The sequence below is a fragment of the Erythranthe guttata genome, chromosome 13 (assembly GCF_056151865.1).
Source record: "Erythranthe guttata isolate IM_541 chromosome 13, IM_541, whole genome shotgun sequence".
Classification (NCBI taxonomy): domain Eukaryota; kingdom Viridiplantae; phylum Streptophyta; class Magnoliopsida; order Lamiales; family Phrymaceae; genus Erythranthe; species Erythranthe guttata.
Window position 1 is genome coordinate 2,313,875 of NC_142545.1, and position 18,098 is coordinate 2,331,972.

Below are 18,098 nucleotides of genomic sequence, written 5' to 3' on the forward strand. Positions count from 1 at the left end.
GGTAGTTCTCACCAATTACCCCTTGAAGTAGATATTAAGGAGTCCCGAGACATCCGGGCGGTTAGCCAAATGGGCAATAGAGCTGAGTGAGTACGGGGTAGAATTCAATCCCCGCCCCGCCATCAAGGCGCAAGTATTGGCCGACTTCTTAGTAGAAATGACCTCAGTAGAAGAGAGCACCTCCCTGCCTGCTTGGTCTGTCAGCGTTGATGGATCTTCCACAGCCACAGGAGGTGGCGCGGGTATCGTACTAACGAACTCCTACGGAGATGAATTCGAATATGCTCAACGATTCGAATTCATAGCCTCAAACAATGTCGCTGAATATGAAGCCTTGATAGCTGGAATCCGCCTCGCCCTAGCAACCGGAGCGCGTAAGCTCCTAATCCAAGGCAACTCTCAGCTCGTCGTTAACCATGTACTCGGAACTTACGAGGCTAAAGAAGACTCCATGGCCAAATACTTAGATCTCACACACACTCTGTTATCCAAGTTCGAGAACTACGAAATAAGATAAGTACCTCGCTCCAGTAACATCCATGCGGACAAATTAGCTAGGCTTGGAAGCTCCATGGCAAGAATCAGAAGTCGGAAGGTGACGCTCCTCACCTCGCCTCAGCCGGAGATAACTTCAGCCGATGAAGTGCATTACAACTAGGAGGACAAACCGTGCTGGTTCACTCCAATCATAAAGTATCTCAAGAAGGAAGAACTTCCAGCTGATGTCACCCAGGCACGGATGTTAAAAACGAGAGCCGCTCTCTTCATAATAGTGGAAGAAGAACTTTACAAACGAGGATTCTCATTCCCCTATCTCAAATGCGTCGACCCAACCACAACAAATTATGTACTCCGAGAAGTACATGAAGGCATTTACGGAAATCATTTGAGTGGCAGAAACTTAGCTCTCAAACTATTAAACAAGGCTACTACTGGCCAACGATGCATGAAGACGCGAAGAAACTAGTCCAACGGTGTAAACCATGACAAGAGAATGCTAACATCCCTCACCTACCAGTGGCATTAATGCAACCGATTGAGAGCCCCATCCCTTTCGCTCAATGAGGGATGGACTTAGTCGGACCATTCCCGCCCGTCATAGGAGGACGCAAGTTCCTCATTGTAGCAGTGGATTACTACACCAAGTGGGTGGAGGCTGGACCCTTAGCACGAATCCGAGAAGAAGAAGTCATCCAATTCTTATGGAAGAATATCGTATGTCGCTTTGGGATTCCACGTTCCATTATTTCAGATAATGGAACCCAATTTTGTGGTGACAAAGTGAAGAATTGGTGCCTCGGCCTAGACATAAAACAGTTCTTCACATCCGTAGCCAACCCACAAGCCAACGGCCAGACGGAGGTCACGAATCGCACCATACTCTAACACCTTAAAACAAGGCTTGGAAGTGCCAAAGGGAAATGGGTGGAAGAATTGCCCAGCGTCCTATGGGCTTATCGAATAACCCCACGAGCTGCAGCTGGAGAATCGCCTTTCAATTTGGCTTTCGGCACAGAGGCTATCGCACCTATTGAAATCGGGGAACCATCTTGGCGAGTTACCAACTATGATCCCGCAACTAACGAAGAAGCTATGCGAGGGAGCCTCGACCTCGTAGATGAGCTACGATAGATTGCATACATCCTACAACAGATGTACAAAACACGAATGGCCAAGGCCTATAACTCAAAGGCCCGCCCTCGATCCTTCCAAGTGGGAGATTTAGTCTCCAAAAAGTTGAAGCCTCGCGCCCCATTGGTAAGCTCGACCCAAAATGGAAAGGATCATATAAAATCACAAAAGAGGTCAACACTGGAGCATATCGTCTTGAGAACCTTGACGGACACCCTATACCCAGAATCTGGAATATAGGGAACCTTAAAAGGTTCTACGCTTGAGGCTTCGCGACCTCCCACGTCACTCGTCTTGCAAAACTGTGTAACACCCCTTAATTTTTATTATGTGGTATAATAATAATTTATACATGTATATTATTGAAGTTTATTAATTAATGAGAGTAATTTGACAAACGCTTCATAGAAGGCGGGCGTCACAAACTGTCTCTACACGCTCAGGAAGTTTCTACTCCATAACGAGGTGCGTAAACGTCCCACCTAAACTAGGGGGCTTTTAATATTACCTACATCAGCATTCCATAATCACTTTTCATCACCTTCTACAGATAGAGAATCAATTACGAGGGGATACCTACCACTCATCACTGGCCCAAAGAGCGAAGATACTCCAGACTACATCGCCAAGGGTAACACGACTTCTATTAAATGATATCACACGCATGTTCTTGTGTATTTATACTAACATAATAAAGCCATTACATTTAATATGCATGATTACGCAGCAAATCGCAGCAACTCACGAGTTGATCTCATATCTCGGAGTGCGAGAAAGAGAAACAACCCCCTTAGTGGGTACGCGTGACTTTATAGTACACATCACCCCAACTTATACAATTACTAAGTTTTCAGTACAAGTGTTTAAAAAATTTTATACTATATTTTTCAGGCATAGAGACGCCAAAGGAAATCAACTTACCATCAGCACAACAACACGGACGAGTACAAGGAAGACGTGGAAGAAAAACAAATTAGTGTAATCACTTAGAAGAGTTTTTATTATTTCAACTCATTTGCTTTTGCAATATTTATTTCCCTTCACCTCACGTAGGCTTGTGACATTCACAAATTATTTCTCTTCACCTCACGCAGGCTTGTAAGAATTCTCACTTTCTACCGTTGAATAAATCAAGTTTTTGCTTTACTCTCGATGTTATTATCTCTATACTATTTAACCGTTACGACGAGCTCATTTCAATACAACCCTACAAACTCTTGGAGAAATTAAGATAATCTATATAGCCTGGCCAGCTGGATTATCTAAATCTCTTTATTTGTTTTACTGGGTCCTACTTTTCAAACGTGGCCACATACCTAAAATCTTTAAGACCCACGCGGTCCGAACAAAGGGCACGACCCTTAACAAAAACCTTGGGAGACTGATCCCCTCCTCAAGTACATCGCGTACAATGCTAAATGTAAATACATATAAGCAACGCATAAAACTCTTGACAATGCCAAAATAAATAAATCAAGATATCAAACTTCAAATGTTAAATAAGGAAGAAAATTCAAACGAAATGGTAGTGAGCATACCCATCTACATCAATGATAAAAATAAACTAAATGTTCCAAAAAAGAAAAAAAGAAAAAAAACGAGGTTCAACTATCCTAGCAAGCTACCATATAAATCTAAGCTCCCCCACCACGAGCGGAAGACGCCCCGGTAGTGGGATCATTAGAAACCATGTCATCCACGAGCTCAGTGCCTGTCTCATTGACATCTACCTCATCCTCCCCTTCATCGGATATACCAGGCTCCATCCCTCGAATGACCCTCTCACTGATGCCACCCACCTCGCGAAGGTATTTGCGACAGGTAAGAACTAATGGCTTATAAACTGCAGCCAAAGCACGTTCCACAATCATAGCATGACACTCAGTACTACTTTGGAAGCTAAGTTTGGTTTCCTCCACGATGGACTCTTTATAAACAGCACCCCCAGACGTAGCACGAAACCTCTTTCCCGTCGCTTTCTCAACTTCATACTTCGCTTTCAGCTGATCATAGCACTCGTTCAATTTCTCAACATCATCCTTATAGGCCTTCGCCTAACCTCGGCTAACCTCATGCTCTTCCGTCCTCTGAGCAAGCTCCTCCGTCCGTTGAGCAAGATCAGACCGCGCTATCTATAACTGGATTCGAAGTTTGTCCTCATGCGCCTGACTTTGAGCCCGCTCCTCTTCTTTCCTAGCTTCCACTTTCACATCTTGCTCCATGAGATACCTCCAAGTCGTTACCAACTATAATTTTTTTTTTGATTACTCAAGAAAAAGAGGAAATAAACATAAAATCGTGTTCTAAAAAGACAAATACTCACGCGGCATATGTCCCCACCAGCCAACTCCAGCATGTGTGAATAACCCTTAACCGGACATCCGAGCACGGTCGTAGTCCCGAACGAAGCCCTCGGTACTCATCATCGGCAAACCACGGTCCGACACATCCCAATACGATTCTTTCCCCTCACGATTCACCCCAAAGGTAAACAACTGCTTCCCTGCCCAACCATGGAAAGCGTAAGGCTCCTCTGGGTCTACCCGCGGACGCTTTGGCATAGCCACATACTCGGTGTCCACTCTCTTTCCCTTTCCACGATCATTGGCGGGTTGACGCACCTCCACTTCACCAGCATTGCTGCGATTGTCTTCGCTCACTCGTGGAGTCTCTGCACGAACCGTCTCTCGGGGCAGGCTACCCGAAGAACGTCCCAAATTCGAGAGAACCTTTTTCAAGGTCTTCTTCGAAGTCCCATTCGCCTTAGCTCGAAGCGCCGCAAAATCAATACAATCTATACAAAAAAGAGACAACAGATAAATAAAACCAAAGAACAACACAAAAAAAAAAAAAAACAAAACAAACAAAAAAATTCGGTGACAACAAAAGGATATGCGGCGCTCACCATCCGGTATCAAACACCTCGGGTCAAATTCCACCTCGCACAACCTAGATTCTTCAATCCTCTTCCTTGTATTCTTGGTAATCTTGAAACTCTCACAAGTGGTGTTCCAGATCAAACACTCACCTGGCATATGTCCCCACCAACCAACTCCAGCATGTGTGAATAACCCTTACCGGACATCCCAGCACGGTCGTAGTCCCGAACGAAGCCCTCGGTACTCATCATCGGCAAACCACGGTCCGACACATCCCAATATGATTCTTTCCCCTCACGATTCACCCCAAAGGTAAACAACTGCTTCCCTGCCCCACCATGGAAATCGTAAGGCTCCTCTGGGTCTACCCGCGGACGCTTTGGCATAGCCACATACTCGGTGTTCACTCTCTTACCCTTTCCACGATCTTTAGCGGGTTGACGCTCCTCCACTTCACCAGCACAACTGCGATCGTCTTCGCGCACTCGTGGAGTCTCTGCACGAACGCTCTCTCGGGGTAGGCTACCCGAAGAACCTCTCAAATTCGAGGGAACCTTTTTCAAGGTTTTCTTCGAAGTCCCATTCGCCTTAGCTCGAAGCGCCGCAAAAACAATACAATCTATACAAAAAAGAGACAACAGATAAATAAAACCGAAGAACAACACAAAAAAAAAAACAAAAAAAAAAAAGCAAAACTAAATAAAACAATTCGGTAACAACAAAAGGATATGCGGCGCTAACCATCCGGTATCAAACACCTCGGGTCAAATTCCACCTTGCACAACCTAGATTCTTCAATCCTCTTCGTCATATTCTTGGTAATCTTGAAACTCTCACAAGTGGGGTTCCAGATCAAACACTCACCCGGCATATGTCCCCACCAACCAACTCCAGCATGTGTGAAATAACCCTTATCGGACATCCGAGCACGGTCGTAGTCCCTAACGAAGCCCTCGGTACTCATCATCGGCAAACCACGGTCCGACACATCCCAATACGATTCCTTCCCCTCACGATTCACCCCAAAGGTAAATAACTGCTTCCCTGCCCCACCATGGAAAGCGTAAGGCTCCCCTGGGTCTACCCGCGGACGCTTTGGCATAGCCACATACTCGGTGTCCACTCTCTTTCCCTTTCCACGATCTTTAGTGGGTTGACGCACATCCACTTCACCAGCACAGCTGCGATCGTCTTCGCTCACTCGTGGAGTCTCTGCACGAACCGTCTCTCGGGGCAGGCTACCCGAAGAACCTCCCAAATTCGAGGGAACCTTTTTCAAGGTCTTCTTCGAAGTCCCATTCGCCTTAGCTCGAAGCATTGCAAAATCAATACAATCTATACAAAAAAGAGACAACAGATAAATAAAACCGAAGAACAACACAAAAAAAAAAAAAACAATAAAACAAAAAAACAAAAAAAGCAAAACAAAAAAAAAAAAAATCGGTAACAACAAAAGGATATGCGGCGCTCACCATCCGGTATCAAACACCTCGGGTCAAATTCCACCTCGCACAACCTAGATTCTTCAATCCTCTTCGTCATATTCTTGGTAATCTTGAAACTCTCACAAGTGGGCTTCCAGATCAAACACTCACCCGGCATATGTCCCTACCAACCAACTCCAACATGTGTGAATAACCCTTACCGGACATCTGAGCATGGTCGTAGTCCCTAACGAAGCCCTCGGTACTCATCATCGGCAAACCACGGTCTGACACATCTCAATATGATTCCTTCCCCTCACGATTCACCCCAAAGGTAAACAACTGCTTCCCTGCCCCACCATGGAAAGCGTAAGGCTCCCCTGGGTCTACCCACGGACGCTTTGGCATAGCCACATACTCGGTGTCCACTCTCTTTCCCTTTCCACGATCTTTAGTGGGTTGACGCACCTCCACTTCACCAGCACAGCTGCGATCGTCTTCGCTCACTCGTGGAGTCTCTGTACGAACCGTCTCTCGGGGCAGGCTACCCGAAGAACCTCCCAAATTCGAGGGAACCTTTTTCAAGGTCTTCTTCGAAGTCCCATTCGCCTTAGCTCGAAGCACCGCAAAATCAATACAATCTATACAAAAAAGAGACAACAGATAAATAAAACCGAAGAACAACACAAAAAAAAAAAAAAAACAAAAAAACAAAACAAACAAAATAATTCGGTGACAACAAAAGGATATGCGGCGCTGACCATCCGATATCAAACACCTCGGGTCAAATTCCACCTCGCACAACCTAGATTCTTCAATCCTCTTCGCCATATTCTTGGTAATCTTGAAACTCTCACAAGTGGGGTTCCAGATGAGGGGGACGTCAAAAGAGGGAGCCCTCGCATAAAAGAAACGGGCCTTCCTATCCCTCAACGACAACTTCACACTCTTCAAAAATTTGTAGGGAACCCGCGGATGAACGCAAAAGTAGGGCAGCTTATTCGGCCGATGCATTGTAAATAACGCCTTGAACAAACTCACACTACTGGGCAAACCTACTTGCGACGCTCTATGGTGAAAAGCCTCGAACATAAGAAGCACGGTCGGAGATAGCTGACTATACCCTATCTTAAATTTATCACAAATCTTCAACAAAGTTGTATGCGGAGTGATCTGCGAAGTACACGTCACATACGACAAGTAAACTGTATGAAACCCAGCTGGTGGAGAGTATAAACGTTCGCCCTTCTGAGGCAACAACAACTCGATATTCCTTGCCCCTCCAACTAATCGACGAATAGACCGCAAATGCTCTTCAGTCAATACACTGTCAAAATCAACTAAGTGAAAATTGATTGGCTTAATCTTCTTTTGCCTCCTCGTATCCATCTCAACATTACCCAGCGGAATATCATCTTCCTCTTCCTCCTCAACCATCGCTTCAACTTCACCATCCGATCCCGCGGGCTCACTCGATGAACGCGATTGATCTCACTCATCACTATCGCGCCCAAAATCAACAACTTGACGCCCATAACGACGTCTACTAGAACCAGCCTCATCAATAACATCACAAACGTTAACGCTCGTTCCTACATCATCACCCCAAGAATCAATAATTTCTCGTCATCCAAGACTCCCCCCATGAAAAGCATCAACTACACCTGAATGCCCATCAGCTCGCACATCATTATCCCGCGACGAGCGCCGAAAAGGGCCCCGGATGCGCCGCCACGCTCCTGCAAAATGTTCACCAACGCGCCCTCATGCGCGTCAACTCCCCCTCTCCAGACGCGCGCGCACAAACCGAAATCGGCTCTCCAGACGCGAGCGCACGCGCGGACACATCACCGCTGCCCAATACCGTGCGCACGTGCAACCCAGTCTCCCCCCAAACGCGCGCGCGCGTCCGCCACCCCTACACACGGACGCGCGTCTTCGACTCGCTGACGCGCGCGGGCGTCCTTCGGCCTCTGTGCCCGATGCGCGCGCGCCATCTACCCCAGCCGCGCCAATCCCTGCATCGGGCTGCGCACCCTCACAGAACAAAGAGGTGGTGGCAGCTCGGTCCGAGCCGACGGCTCTAGTCGAGCCATCGCTGCCACCAACCTCCACCTCTCTCTCTTCGATTCATGCACCGCCTGCCGCAGATCCGATTTTTTCACCCGATACTACTACCTTCTCGTATTCCATACCCACTGTACCAAAAGTTTTCTCACCCCCTTCAACCGGATCTCGAATTTTAATTTGCAAAGATTTCGACTTACCTGGGTTCTACATGATAAATATTTTTCTCCGAAGAAATAGTCAAGAAATAAAGATTTCTATCCTACCGCAACAAAAAAAAAATTAATAATAAAGGAGCAATAGCACAGAAGAAGACCCAAAAATTAAAAATACTCACCCATATTTATTCTTCACAAGGAATGGAAATTAATTCTCTCCACCGTAACACGATTCTGTTTATTTGGCCCTGTTATATTATTCAAAACCCTTAAATATATATCTTGTGGCCAAATAAATAAATTAAAAAAAAAGAGCGGGAAAAGACTCTGAAGCCGATTAATTACAAATTACGACCCGAAATTACAAATTACGATCCGGTGAACCACATCAAATTTAACTCTCGACACGAGCCGGAATCCCCTCGACAAGTCTCCCATCTCGACTCGAGAGTTGGGGGGTTTAATGATATACCTAATTGGGCCGACCCAATGGGCCCCCAGTTTGTCTAATAATTGGGCCCATTACACGAAAGCCCAAGCACCTTCAAAACAAGGCTTGGGCACAACAAAGTAAACCCAACCCAGTCAACAACATATAAATAGAGGTTTTTACTCATTTGTTAAGTTACGTTTTCTTATTTACAAGTAATCTAGAGTGCTTATTCTCTCTACCATCTCCACGATCTGTACATCTGACTTGAACGTCGGAGGGGTTTCCGCCGGATCAAACCCCCGGCTTAGTTCACGTGTGATCATTTCGCAAGGACCTCAGGATAATCAAATTGCTAAGCTACTGATCTGCTTTGCTCTCCTAACTCGTTTTCTATACTACCTCAGGTTATTGATACGCGTTTTCCTCACGTATAAGTTACCGCAAGTATACAGTATCGCATTTTGCAGAACAGTGGTTCCGGATATCGATCCACAGGGACCTTGTAGATTCAAATGCTGAGTAGTGTAATTATATTATCGTTATTTTATCTAGCCGATCGTAAATATTTGAAATGGTGAGAAACCCTAATTTATAAGCATGCAAGATCGTAAACATGCAAATATAGAATGTACGTAAATAAAGTAACGATAACTCAACGCGGGGGGACTTCGATTTAAAAGGGACTTCTAGGACCAAATCCACCTATGTATAATCAACAACGATCTACAAATCCGTTATCTAAAATCACATTCCTATTCGTTAACCCAGACGCTAATGTACTCTAACCCCCGTCTCCAATGTAGTTAGAGTCTACCCACAGGTCCGACGTCTCCGTTCAGAACCTGCTATTAAGAGAGCATTTAGGTCAAGTCCTTAAGGGCTACCCGAGGTGCATCATGTCTCCATTTCCACACCCCAAGCTATGTTTTACTAACTTCAAACAAGAAATCCTCTCTCAAGTTCATTCCTATTTAATATCAATCCGAGAGCTGATCAAACAATGAGAGCATTTAATACATGAAAAGATAAACGAAATCAAAACACGACAAATAGATAACAGAAATGACTATCGAAATCAATATATACAAGGCTTCATTGCCCTAGAAGAAAATGTTCATAGTTCATAACAAACATAATGTCAAAAGAATGTACAAAGGAAATGAAAAACAAAACGTAAAGAAATTGCGTAATAAAAACACAAGTCGAAACCCCCGTTGATGATTCCCGCGAAGAACTGTCGAAAACCGTAAAAATTCGAAGAAGAAAAGAAGAATGAAAGGGCCTTTCTATTGATAGTGAAATGCAAAGCTTCCTCAAGAAGCTTTGCAAACAAAATATCGTTCTAAAAAGGCGTGCCCAGATTGCGATCTCCTCGGGGAACTGCCCACCACCATGCCAGATCGCGATCCAGGAATGTGTATCGCGATCTGGGTCTTCAACATTTCAGCACTGTAAGACCCCCCAGATCGCGATACGGATTGCTGGATCGCGATCTGGGTCTTCAACATTTCAGCACTGTAAGACACCCCAGATCGCGATACGGATTGTTGGATCGCGATCTGGGTCTTGATCCATTTTCGTTCTGTGACAACCCCCAGATTCGCGATCCAGAGATGTCAGATCGCGATCTGGGTCTTCTTGGCCCCAAAATTGGCTTGAAAATTCGGTTTCGCTTTCAAATGGCTTCGACTCGGCAAAAATACCTAATAAAACCCTGAAATAGAAACAAAACAAGAAACGCAATAATATAAACAAATAAAGTCGAAACTCGGACGAACGAAGACCAAAACTCGAAGATTTGATAAGCAAAAATCGTGCAAAACGAACACTTATCACACCCTCAAACTTAGATCTTTACTCGTCCCGAGTAAATCAAAATGAAACTACAACAAAAATGAAATAAAAACAACAAACTAAACTAGGCCACTAACGTCGGAAAACACGATTGTATTTAGCCTATGCAACAAGCCGTTGAACCCCTGGGTACCCCCAAAGGACGAGTTGTGTCTCGTGAGGGTTTTCAGACAACACACCCACAAAGTTGCCGGATTGGTCAAAGCATTGCAATTAATTTCAAAGATAAAATGAGCTAGATAACTTAAAATCTTAGAATGGCATACGGCTTAAGGTATTCGACTTTCTTACCGACGCAATTAGTTGTTTCTACACCAAAATGAAAGATAGACTCAAGAATCCTTGATTAAACAATATACACAGTTATCGAGGGTCTTGAGTAGAAATGTGGGTGAAAAGCAAATTTTGATTCTGAAATTCAAAAACTCGAGTTGGGCATAAGTATGTCTATTTATTCAATATTAGAAATGAAAACAACAATATTTTTGGTGATTTTCATCACAATTTTTTCTTTTTTCATTTTTTTTGAAACGGGCATAATCGTGACTCGTGCAAGGCTCCACACCACTGTGTTATCTCCCTGACCCATGTATCGAACTTTAGTCCAAGAAACCCCCTAGCTCGACAGCTCGAGAGACTTAGGCGACGAGGTGCACCCAACGGGTTAAGCTCGAGTCAGAAAGGCGGGGAAATCAGAGCGTGAATCACAACAATACCACAAATTATTATTTTTCTCTTATTTTTTTATTTATTTATTTTTTTTTTAACAAAAAACATAAAATAAAAACGTAAAGACCATTGATAGAACTTTTAGCCAACAACTGGAAATCGTGAACACATAATTCAATTCTAACTCGCCCCCCAAACCTCAGACTATTATACCCCTCAGAAAAGTGCGCTCAAGCTTAATCGAAAAGGATTCGAAAGGCTATCCACACAAGTTGCAAAAACACAGTCCGAAGATTCATCTATAATTAGCCGGTTATCCATAATTTCAATTTTGAAATCAACTAGCCCATCTACTAATTCATTAATTGCTTTGCTTCAATAGAACCCGGAAAAGCAAATTACACTCGATCCTAAATGAAATGCATGTGATAAACATAACACAATTACGGAAATCGAAATACATAAACGAAACTAAATTATATGATATGCATGCAAAAGACCAAATCAAAATAAGATAAATAAAAAAAAAAAAAACAAAGTTTAGCAAAGATACATTGTAAACGAAATATCAATCCAATGACGTATCCCAAAACAAACGAAATAATAACAAAAACAAAAACAAAGAGGTTCAACAAATACCACCATGAAACTCAAACTCTAGCATAGTCCCTATGCTCAAAAGCAGAATAAAAAAAAAAAGGGATAGAAAACACAACGTCCCTAGATGTCATGGTCTTCCTCGATAGCTCGCTCCTCGTCCTCTCGAAGTCCACGCTCGTGCTCCTCCCAGACGGGCCTCACCAGTGTGGTGGCTGCCGCTCGGGCAGCTTCTGCTGCGGCCGCGCTCGAGGAAGATGCTCCGTCAAAACAAGGCCGTGGTGGGAATGGTCGTGGCTCGACGACGTCGTCCGTCCTGCACTGGAGTGCTGTTGCCATCACCTTATTTGCTCTCCAACAGCTTATTTTTAGAAAAATTAAGATTTTTTTTTTTTAAATTTACCAAACACTTTGAAAGAGCTTATAAGCTCTAAAGCGTCTTATAAGCTCATTTTAACATCTTATAAGCTTAGCCGAACACCATCTTAATCACATGGGGTTTTTCTAATTTTTATAAGGGTAAATAGCATTAAACCACCTAAACTTTTTAAGTTTTTGCGGATCACCACTTGAACAATATTTTTTTGCACAAGTTCACCTGTACTCAATTAATTGTGCCACTTTGCCATTTTTTGCCCGTTTTCAGGTCATAATGACCGGTTCTGGACACACGTGCTTTGCACATGCGACATCCAAGGGTATTGTTGGCTTTTCCATTAAAAAAACCTCAGTTGCTTCAATTTTCCCTCAATTTCCCCGTTATCCCCATTATTTATCATTCATTTTTCTCCTTTCTCTAATTTGTCTATCATTCTACCCTTCCCTCCATTATTCTATTCCCCTGTACTTCCTCTCTTCTTATTTTTTTTTTGGTCGTGCTAGTTACCCATCGCCACCTCTGCCGATGCCGCCTCACTCCACATGAGGAACCAACAAAAGAGATTAGCATGGGGCGGCGGCTGCTGCAAAAACCGTCCCAACCACCGCCGGTGGTAGTTCCCAATCGCCGCCCCCAGCTGGCGCTGCCTCACTCCAAAGGAAGAACCGAAAAAGAATTAGCTTGTGGCTGCTACAACAACAACCACCAACCCAACCACCGTCGCACCGGAGAAAGCAAACACGAAGGTAATAAGCCTATAGTTTCTCTAATCACCATCCCCACGTTTCTCTAATCACCATCCCCACACTGCTTCACCCAATTCCGCCCCTTCACGACTTGAATTTAACGGCAAGTCCATCCCCTGGATACGACGCCGTTTCAATTTCTGTTTTGGGTGGGTAGGTGTATGGGTGGGTATTGGTAGGGGTTGGGTCTGAAAGTGCTTTTTTTTGGGTTTTATTATTTTATGAAAACTTATCCAACAATAATTTATCTTCTCATTTTCGTCTGATTACCAAATCGAACTAAAGAAATTTGAATTACTTTGATTCATTTTCTTCTGAACCAAACACACTTGTGATTTTTGTAATTTGGAATTACTTTGATTTCATTTTCCCTAGAAAACGATAAAGAGTTGATGGAATGAAATGTGTGAGAATGTGTGAATTTCAACAGGAATTAGAGCTGAGTATTTTAGGAAGAGAAAAGACATCAATAGCCTTGTATTTGTCATGTGAAACGCACGTGCGGTGAGAACCGGTCATTTTGACCTGCAAACAGGTAAAAAAGGGCAATGTGGCACAATTAATTGAGTACAGATGAACTCCTGCAAAAAAAATTTGTTCAGGTGGTGTTGTGCAAAAACTTAAAAAGTTCAGGTGGTTTAATGCTATTTACCCTTTTTATAATGGTAAATAACACTTAACCCCCTGTGGTTACAAGTTCTTGCAGATGACTCTGTGATCGTAATATTAGCAGATAATCCCCTTAGGGTTTATGGGGTAGGTCCCGTTAAATTTCTCATCAAATTTAACAGTATGTGTCAACCTTCAAGAGGGTCATCTGCAAAAAAGAAAGAAAAAATGAAAGCACAATAGGGTTGGTTATCTGTAAAATAATTGCATTGACATTTGACACTAGCGATTAAGTCTAACGAAAAAACTACTGAACACTACTCATATCAACCACGAGGAGGTTATGTACTTATATTAAAAGCATAAGTGAATTATCTGTAAAAGCTTATAATCACAGGGGTTAATGGTATTTATTTTATAACACATGAACTTTTCAACAATTGAGGATTAATTATACAGGAGTAGTGTTTGCAATTTACTCATATTTTATATATACAAACAACTAGAGCGAGTGTTGACATTATTGCAATATTCGTTAAGAATTAATTAATTAATTGTTATATGAGTTTTATATCCTACACTAACTATATCAACAATATATTTTAATTACAAAAAGTTACATTGACATTAATTAGTCAATTGTCTACGACAATTCATGTTTACACGTCTCTGAACATAAACATATTACAAATATATATAATTCTAGTGCCCTAAACGAAAGCCTAACTGGTTGAAGTAAGGGAACCTGTGTTAATTGACTCAAATTTGAATTCCTTTATTAATGGTCGCTAGGTGGAACTTTGACAAATGGTTAGCCTAGTGTGATTTACCTCTCTAAAATGGTTTACAAGCTTGCAAAATATTACACGAGAGTGTACCAGTCATTAAAGAGAGCAAATAATTACAATATTTTGTTGTCACACGCATATGATCATATATAGAAAACAAAGAAATAATAACAAAAATTCAAAAGCAGAAACATTCCCACACAACTAAAAGGCTCAGAAACAGTACATAAATTCCTACACCACGATGAGAAGCAGCCGAGTTGAGCCTAATATCCTTTCTCTTCACCTTGAGACCCGTTCCATCAACCTCCACGTCAGCACCAATCCTAACATCCTTTTTCTTGGAATACGTCCCAAACTGTCTCTTAAACTTGGGCCGCGCCGCCAGGTCAACCCTAAAAACCACCTTTGACCCATTCAAAACCGCCTTCACAGCATCCTCCCACGGCACTCCTTGGCTCTCCACAACTTCCCGCCGGTAGTCCACCTCCCACCACCATTGGTCAAAGCTCCGGACTACGTAATTCGCAACGGCGTTGTTATTTCTGCCGTAGGAGAAGGTGAGGTTAACATCTCCGTAGCGCACAATGCGCTCGTATTCGATGTTTAGGAAAGCGAGATCGAAGAAGAGACAAGGGTTAGTAATTATGGTATTATTAATAAAATTGCTTTTATTATTATTATTTGAAGTTGTGGGTAATTGGGAGAGATCGAGGGCGGGAACATAGAATTCTTTTACGTAAAAGCGTGGGCCTCGGTGGATGTTGGCCATTAGGTATAGGGTTACGGAAATGGAAAGTGTAACTGCAAGGATAATAAGGGTGCATAAGCAGAAACCTGCAAATGTATTCATTGTTATTGTTGTGCTGTAAGGAAGAATCCGTGGAGAAGAAGACTATATATATATATATATATATATATATATATATATATATATATATATATATATATATATATAGACCTTGTCTTATTTTATAGAACAAGCCGGGAAATGAGTTGAAATATAGAGTATTAAATAAAGAATAATTCTTGGATGTAGCCGCGTAGGCCTTTGAGGTTGATTGTGAAGATAAAAAGGCAAATTAAATGGTACACCTGATTATTTACATCTGGTGAATTTTAACTGTAGATTTGATTAAATTAGCTATCAATTAAACAGACATACACAGGAGTTGTGTGTAATTGTTCGTAGTCTACGATTCAAATCCACTCAGCATAAGGAAGTGCAATTTAGGGATATTGCTAAGGTAGAAAGATAGCATAAGCAGTCAGCTTGGCTTGGAGATGAAGAAATATATATATATATATATATATATATATATATATATATATATATATATATATATATATATATATATATATATATATATATATATATATATATATATATATATATGTTATGTCTTTACGAGGTAGATAGATAAAGAAAGACTCTCAAAGTCAATATTTAAGACTGAGTTTCAGATTTGTATATGACAAAATGAGGGTTGACGTTTTGATAGTATATATTTGTTGGAGTTTAGTAATTATTATTTGAATCTTGTACTGTACGCATAATATATTAGAACGGAAAAATTGGGCTTCACACCCCTATAAATTTTCTATTTTCACACTTTTCCCCCTAAAAATTAAAACAAATAGATAATCTCCCTTAGAAATATTGTTTTGGTTGCACTTTGCCCTAAAAACCAATGTTGATGGGTATAGTGCACAAAACATAACATTTTAAAGGGGCCATGTGCAACAAAAATAATATTTAAAGGGACAACGTGCAACAAAAATACTCAATTCCGGTGAATAATCCATCGGGATTTTGCTATCGGGGCAATATGCAACAAAAATAACATTTTGAAGGGGACATTCACTCTTTTTAAATTTAAAGGGGGTAAAGTGTAAAAATTAGAATTTTATAGGCGGTGACGTGCAATTTGCCCTTTATTAGAATGATCATTATATTTTTTTGGACAAAATGCACTTCGGCCCATAGAAATTTCAAAAAATCGCACTTTCCGCCTAGCAATTCGAAAAAGAGACGCCCCCCTCTTGTAAATTTTGTTTTTGTTGCACTTTGCCCCAAAGTCAATTTTTTGGCGAATTTTTCACCGGAATTGAAAAAACATCATCAACTTAAAGGCTCTTATCATCATTTTCTTTCAGCTTTTTCTCTGTCCCTTTCTTCTTCTCTTGGTTCTCCTTGGCAAAGTGTGGTCTGGACGGTTAGGGTTATGGAAATGGAAAATACAACCGAAAAGATGATAAGGGTGCATAGGCAGAAAGCTACAATTCGCATGGGGATCCATTCATTGTTTGAGCTTTAAAAGAGAAATATAATCCGTGGAGAAGAAGCTATACTTGTAGAAATAGCCTATAGTTTTATCTTTGTAGATAGTGCCCGCAATAATACACTGTTCCGTTCCGGCGAACCATGTTCACACCTTATTGTTTCCGAGAGAGAATATACAGAGGCGGACTCAAGGTATGCCTTGGGGGGGCCACCGCCCCTGCATAAATTTTCTTTTTTTACCTTTTTTTTTTCCTAATATTTTGTGTTATTTATCTATTAATTTATACACTTTAGCCCCCTAAAGTTAAAATTTTGTACCATTTTAGTCCAAAAAAATATTCTAGCCCCCCACCCAATACCTCCTGGGTCCGCCCCTGAGAATATAGATTGTCTTCCGGGAATGACAGTGGCGGCAGGTGGTGGTGGTGGGTGGGGGTGGGGGTGGGTAGGAGAAGTAGAGAAAATGAAACAACGAGCAGAGAACCTAATATTGGATTCTTGCCTTTTTACGATTTCATTTTTCTATTTACAAGATTGTGGAAAAGGGTTGTGGAAAGAAGAGCAAAAAAAAAGAAGAAGATGAAGAAGAGCAAGAAAAAGAAGAAGATGAAGAAGAGGAAGAAGAAGATTAATAGCGAAGAAGAAGAACAAAAATGATGGTATTGACAGAAAATGGAGGAATTAAGAATTGTGATTTTGAAAAGACAAAAAAGTCCTTCCAAATCGCATGTGCGACACACATGCGTCTAATTCCTTCCATTTTGGCCTGAAAATGGGAAAAAGGGCAACGTGGTACAACTTATTAAATTCAGGTGGAATCAGAACTTTTTTTTTTTTGGTTGAGATGGTAATCAGCAAAAGCAGATAAAGTTTAGGTGGTTAAATGCTATATACATACTCGTTTTTTGCTAGTGGTATGGGAAATAAATATAGAGGTGAGTTTGGAATTCGAGATTGAAATAATGTTAATTCTTGATTCCCATTTATATTATCAAAATTTGGTATTCCACAAATTCGATAATTTGTTGGAATTTAGGACCGAACTCGTTAAAATCTCGATTTTTTGTTTAGCAAAGAAACCGAAGCAAAGAAGTCCAAATTCATTGTTGTAACTGAATTGAAAGAACCCTAGATGGTCTATGAGATGATACACCTGATGAAAAACACCAGCTGGTTTTGCACTATAGATCTATACAAATAACTACCCACTTAGTACATACACATAGATTTGTGTGTTATTATGTGTAGATCAAGGATCACTGTTGGGTGCTAAATACCAACACGCAAGTGTACGTATCGCAAACAAGTAGTAAAGTAGACTCGTGAGAGTCGGATGTCGATCCCACAGGGAATACGTAAATTATTTAATCCTAAGTACCAAATCCTAACAATTGTGATTTTTATCCAGCCTACGCAGGGTTGTCAAATTAATTAACTAAATAAATTAAACTAATTAAGAAAGCAAGTAATCACGAGAAAATATCAATATAAAACGGATCTAGGATTTTATCTTCCCCCTATGCGATAATTCTTCACCCGATTAATCTCCTATCATGCAAGTTACGATTCCCGATTATTA

The 18,098-nt window shown here is 41.5% G+C and overlaps 2 protein-coding genes across 2 annotated transcripts; one reads left to right on the top strand and one right to left on the bottom strand.

Annotated features, from left to right (window-relative positions):
• Positions 1-1,068: 1,068 nt before the first annotated feature.
• LOC148765626 (uncharacterized) lies at positions 1,069-1,632 on the top strand. Its single transcript, XM_088811846.1, has 2 exons — positions 1,069-1,292; positions 1,401-1,632. The coding sequence occupies exons 1-2, from the start codon at positions 1,069-1,071 to the stop codon at positions 1,630-1,632; spliced, it is 456 nt and encodes a 151-aa protein (XP_088667972.1).
• Positions 1,633-14,413: 12,781 nt separating this feature from the next.
• On the bottom strand, positions 14,414-15,007 carry LOC148765627 (protein NDR1-like). Its single transcript, XM_088811847.1, has one exon. The coding sequence runs from the start codon at positions 15,005-15,007 to the stop codon at positions 14,414-14,416; it is 594 nt and encodes a 197-aa protein (XP_088667973.1).
• Between the last annotated feature and the right edge of the window lie 3,091 nt (positions 15,008-18,098).

Excerpts from the sequence above, each read along its gene's own strand:
- LOC148765626 (XM_088811846.1), top strand. The coding sequence starts at position 1,069 with ATGGACTTAGTCGGACCATTCCCGCCCGTCATAGGAGGACGCAAGTTC. Across the intron at positions 1,293-1,400 it reads GGTGACAAAGTGAAGAATTG|GCTTGGAAGTGCCAAAGGGA; the intron begins GTGCCTCGGCCT and ends CCTTAAAACAAG.
- LOC148765627 (XM_088811847.1), bottom strand. The coding sequence starts at position 15,007 with ATGGCCAACATCCACCGAGGCCCACGCTTTTACGTAAAAGAATTCTAT.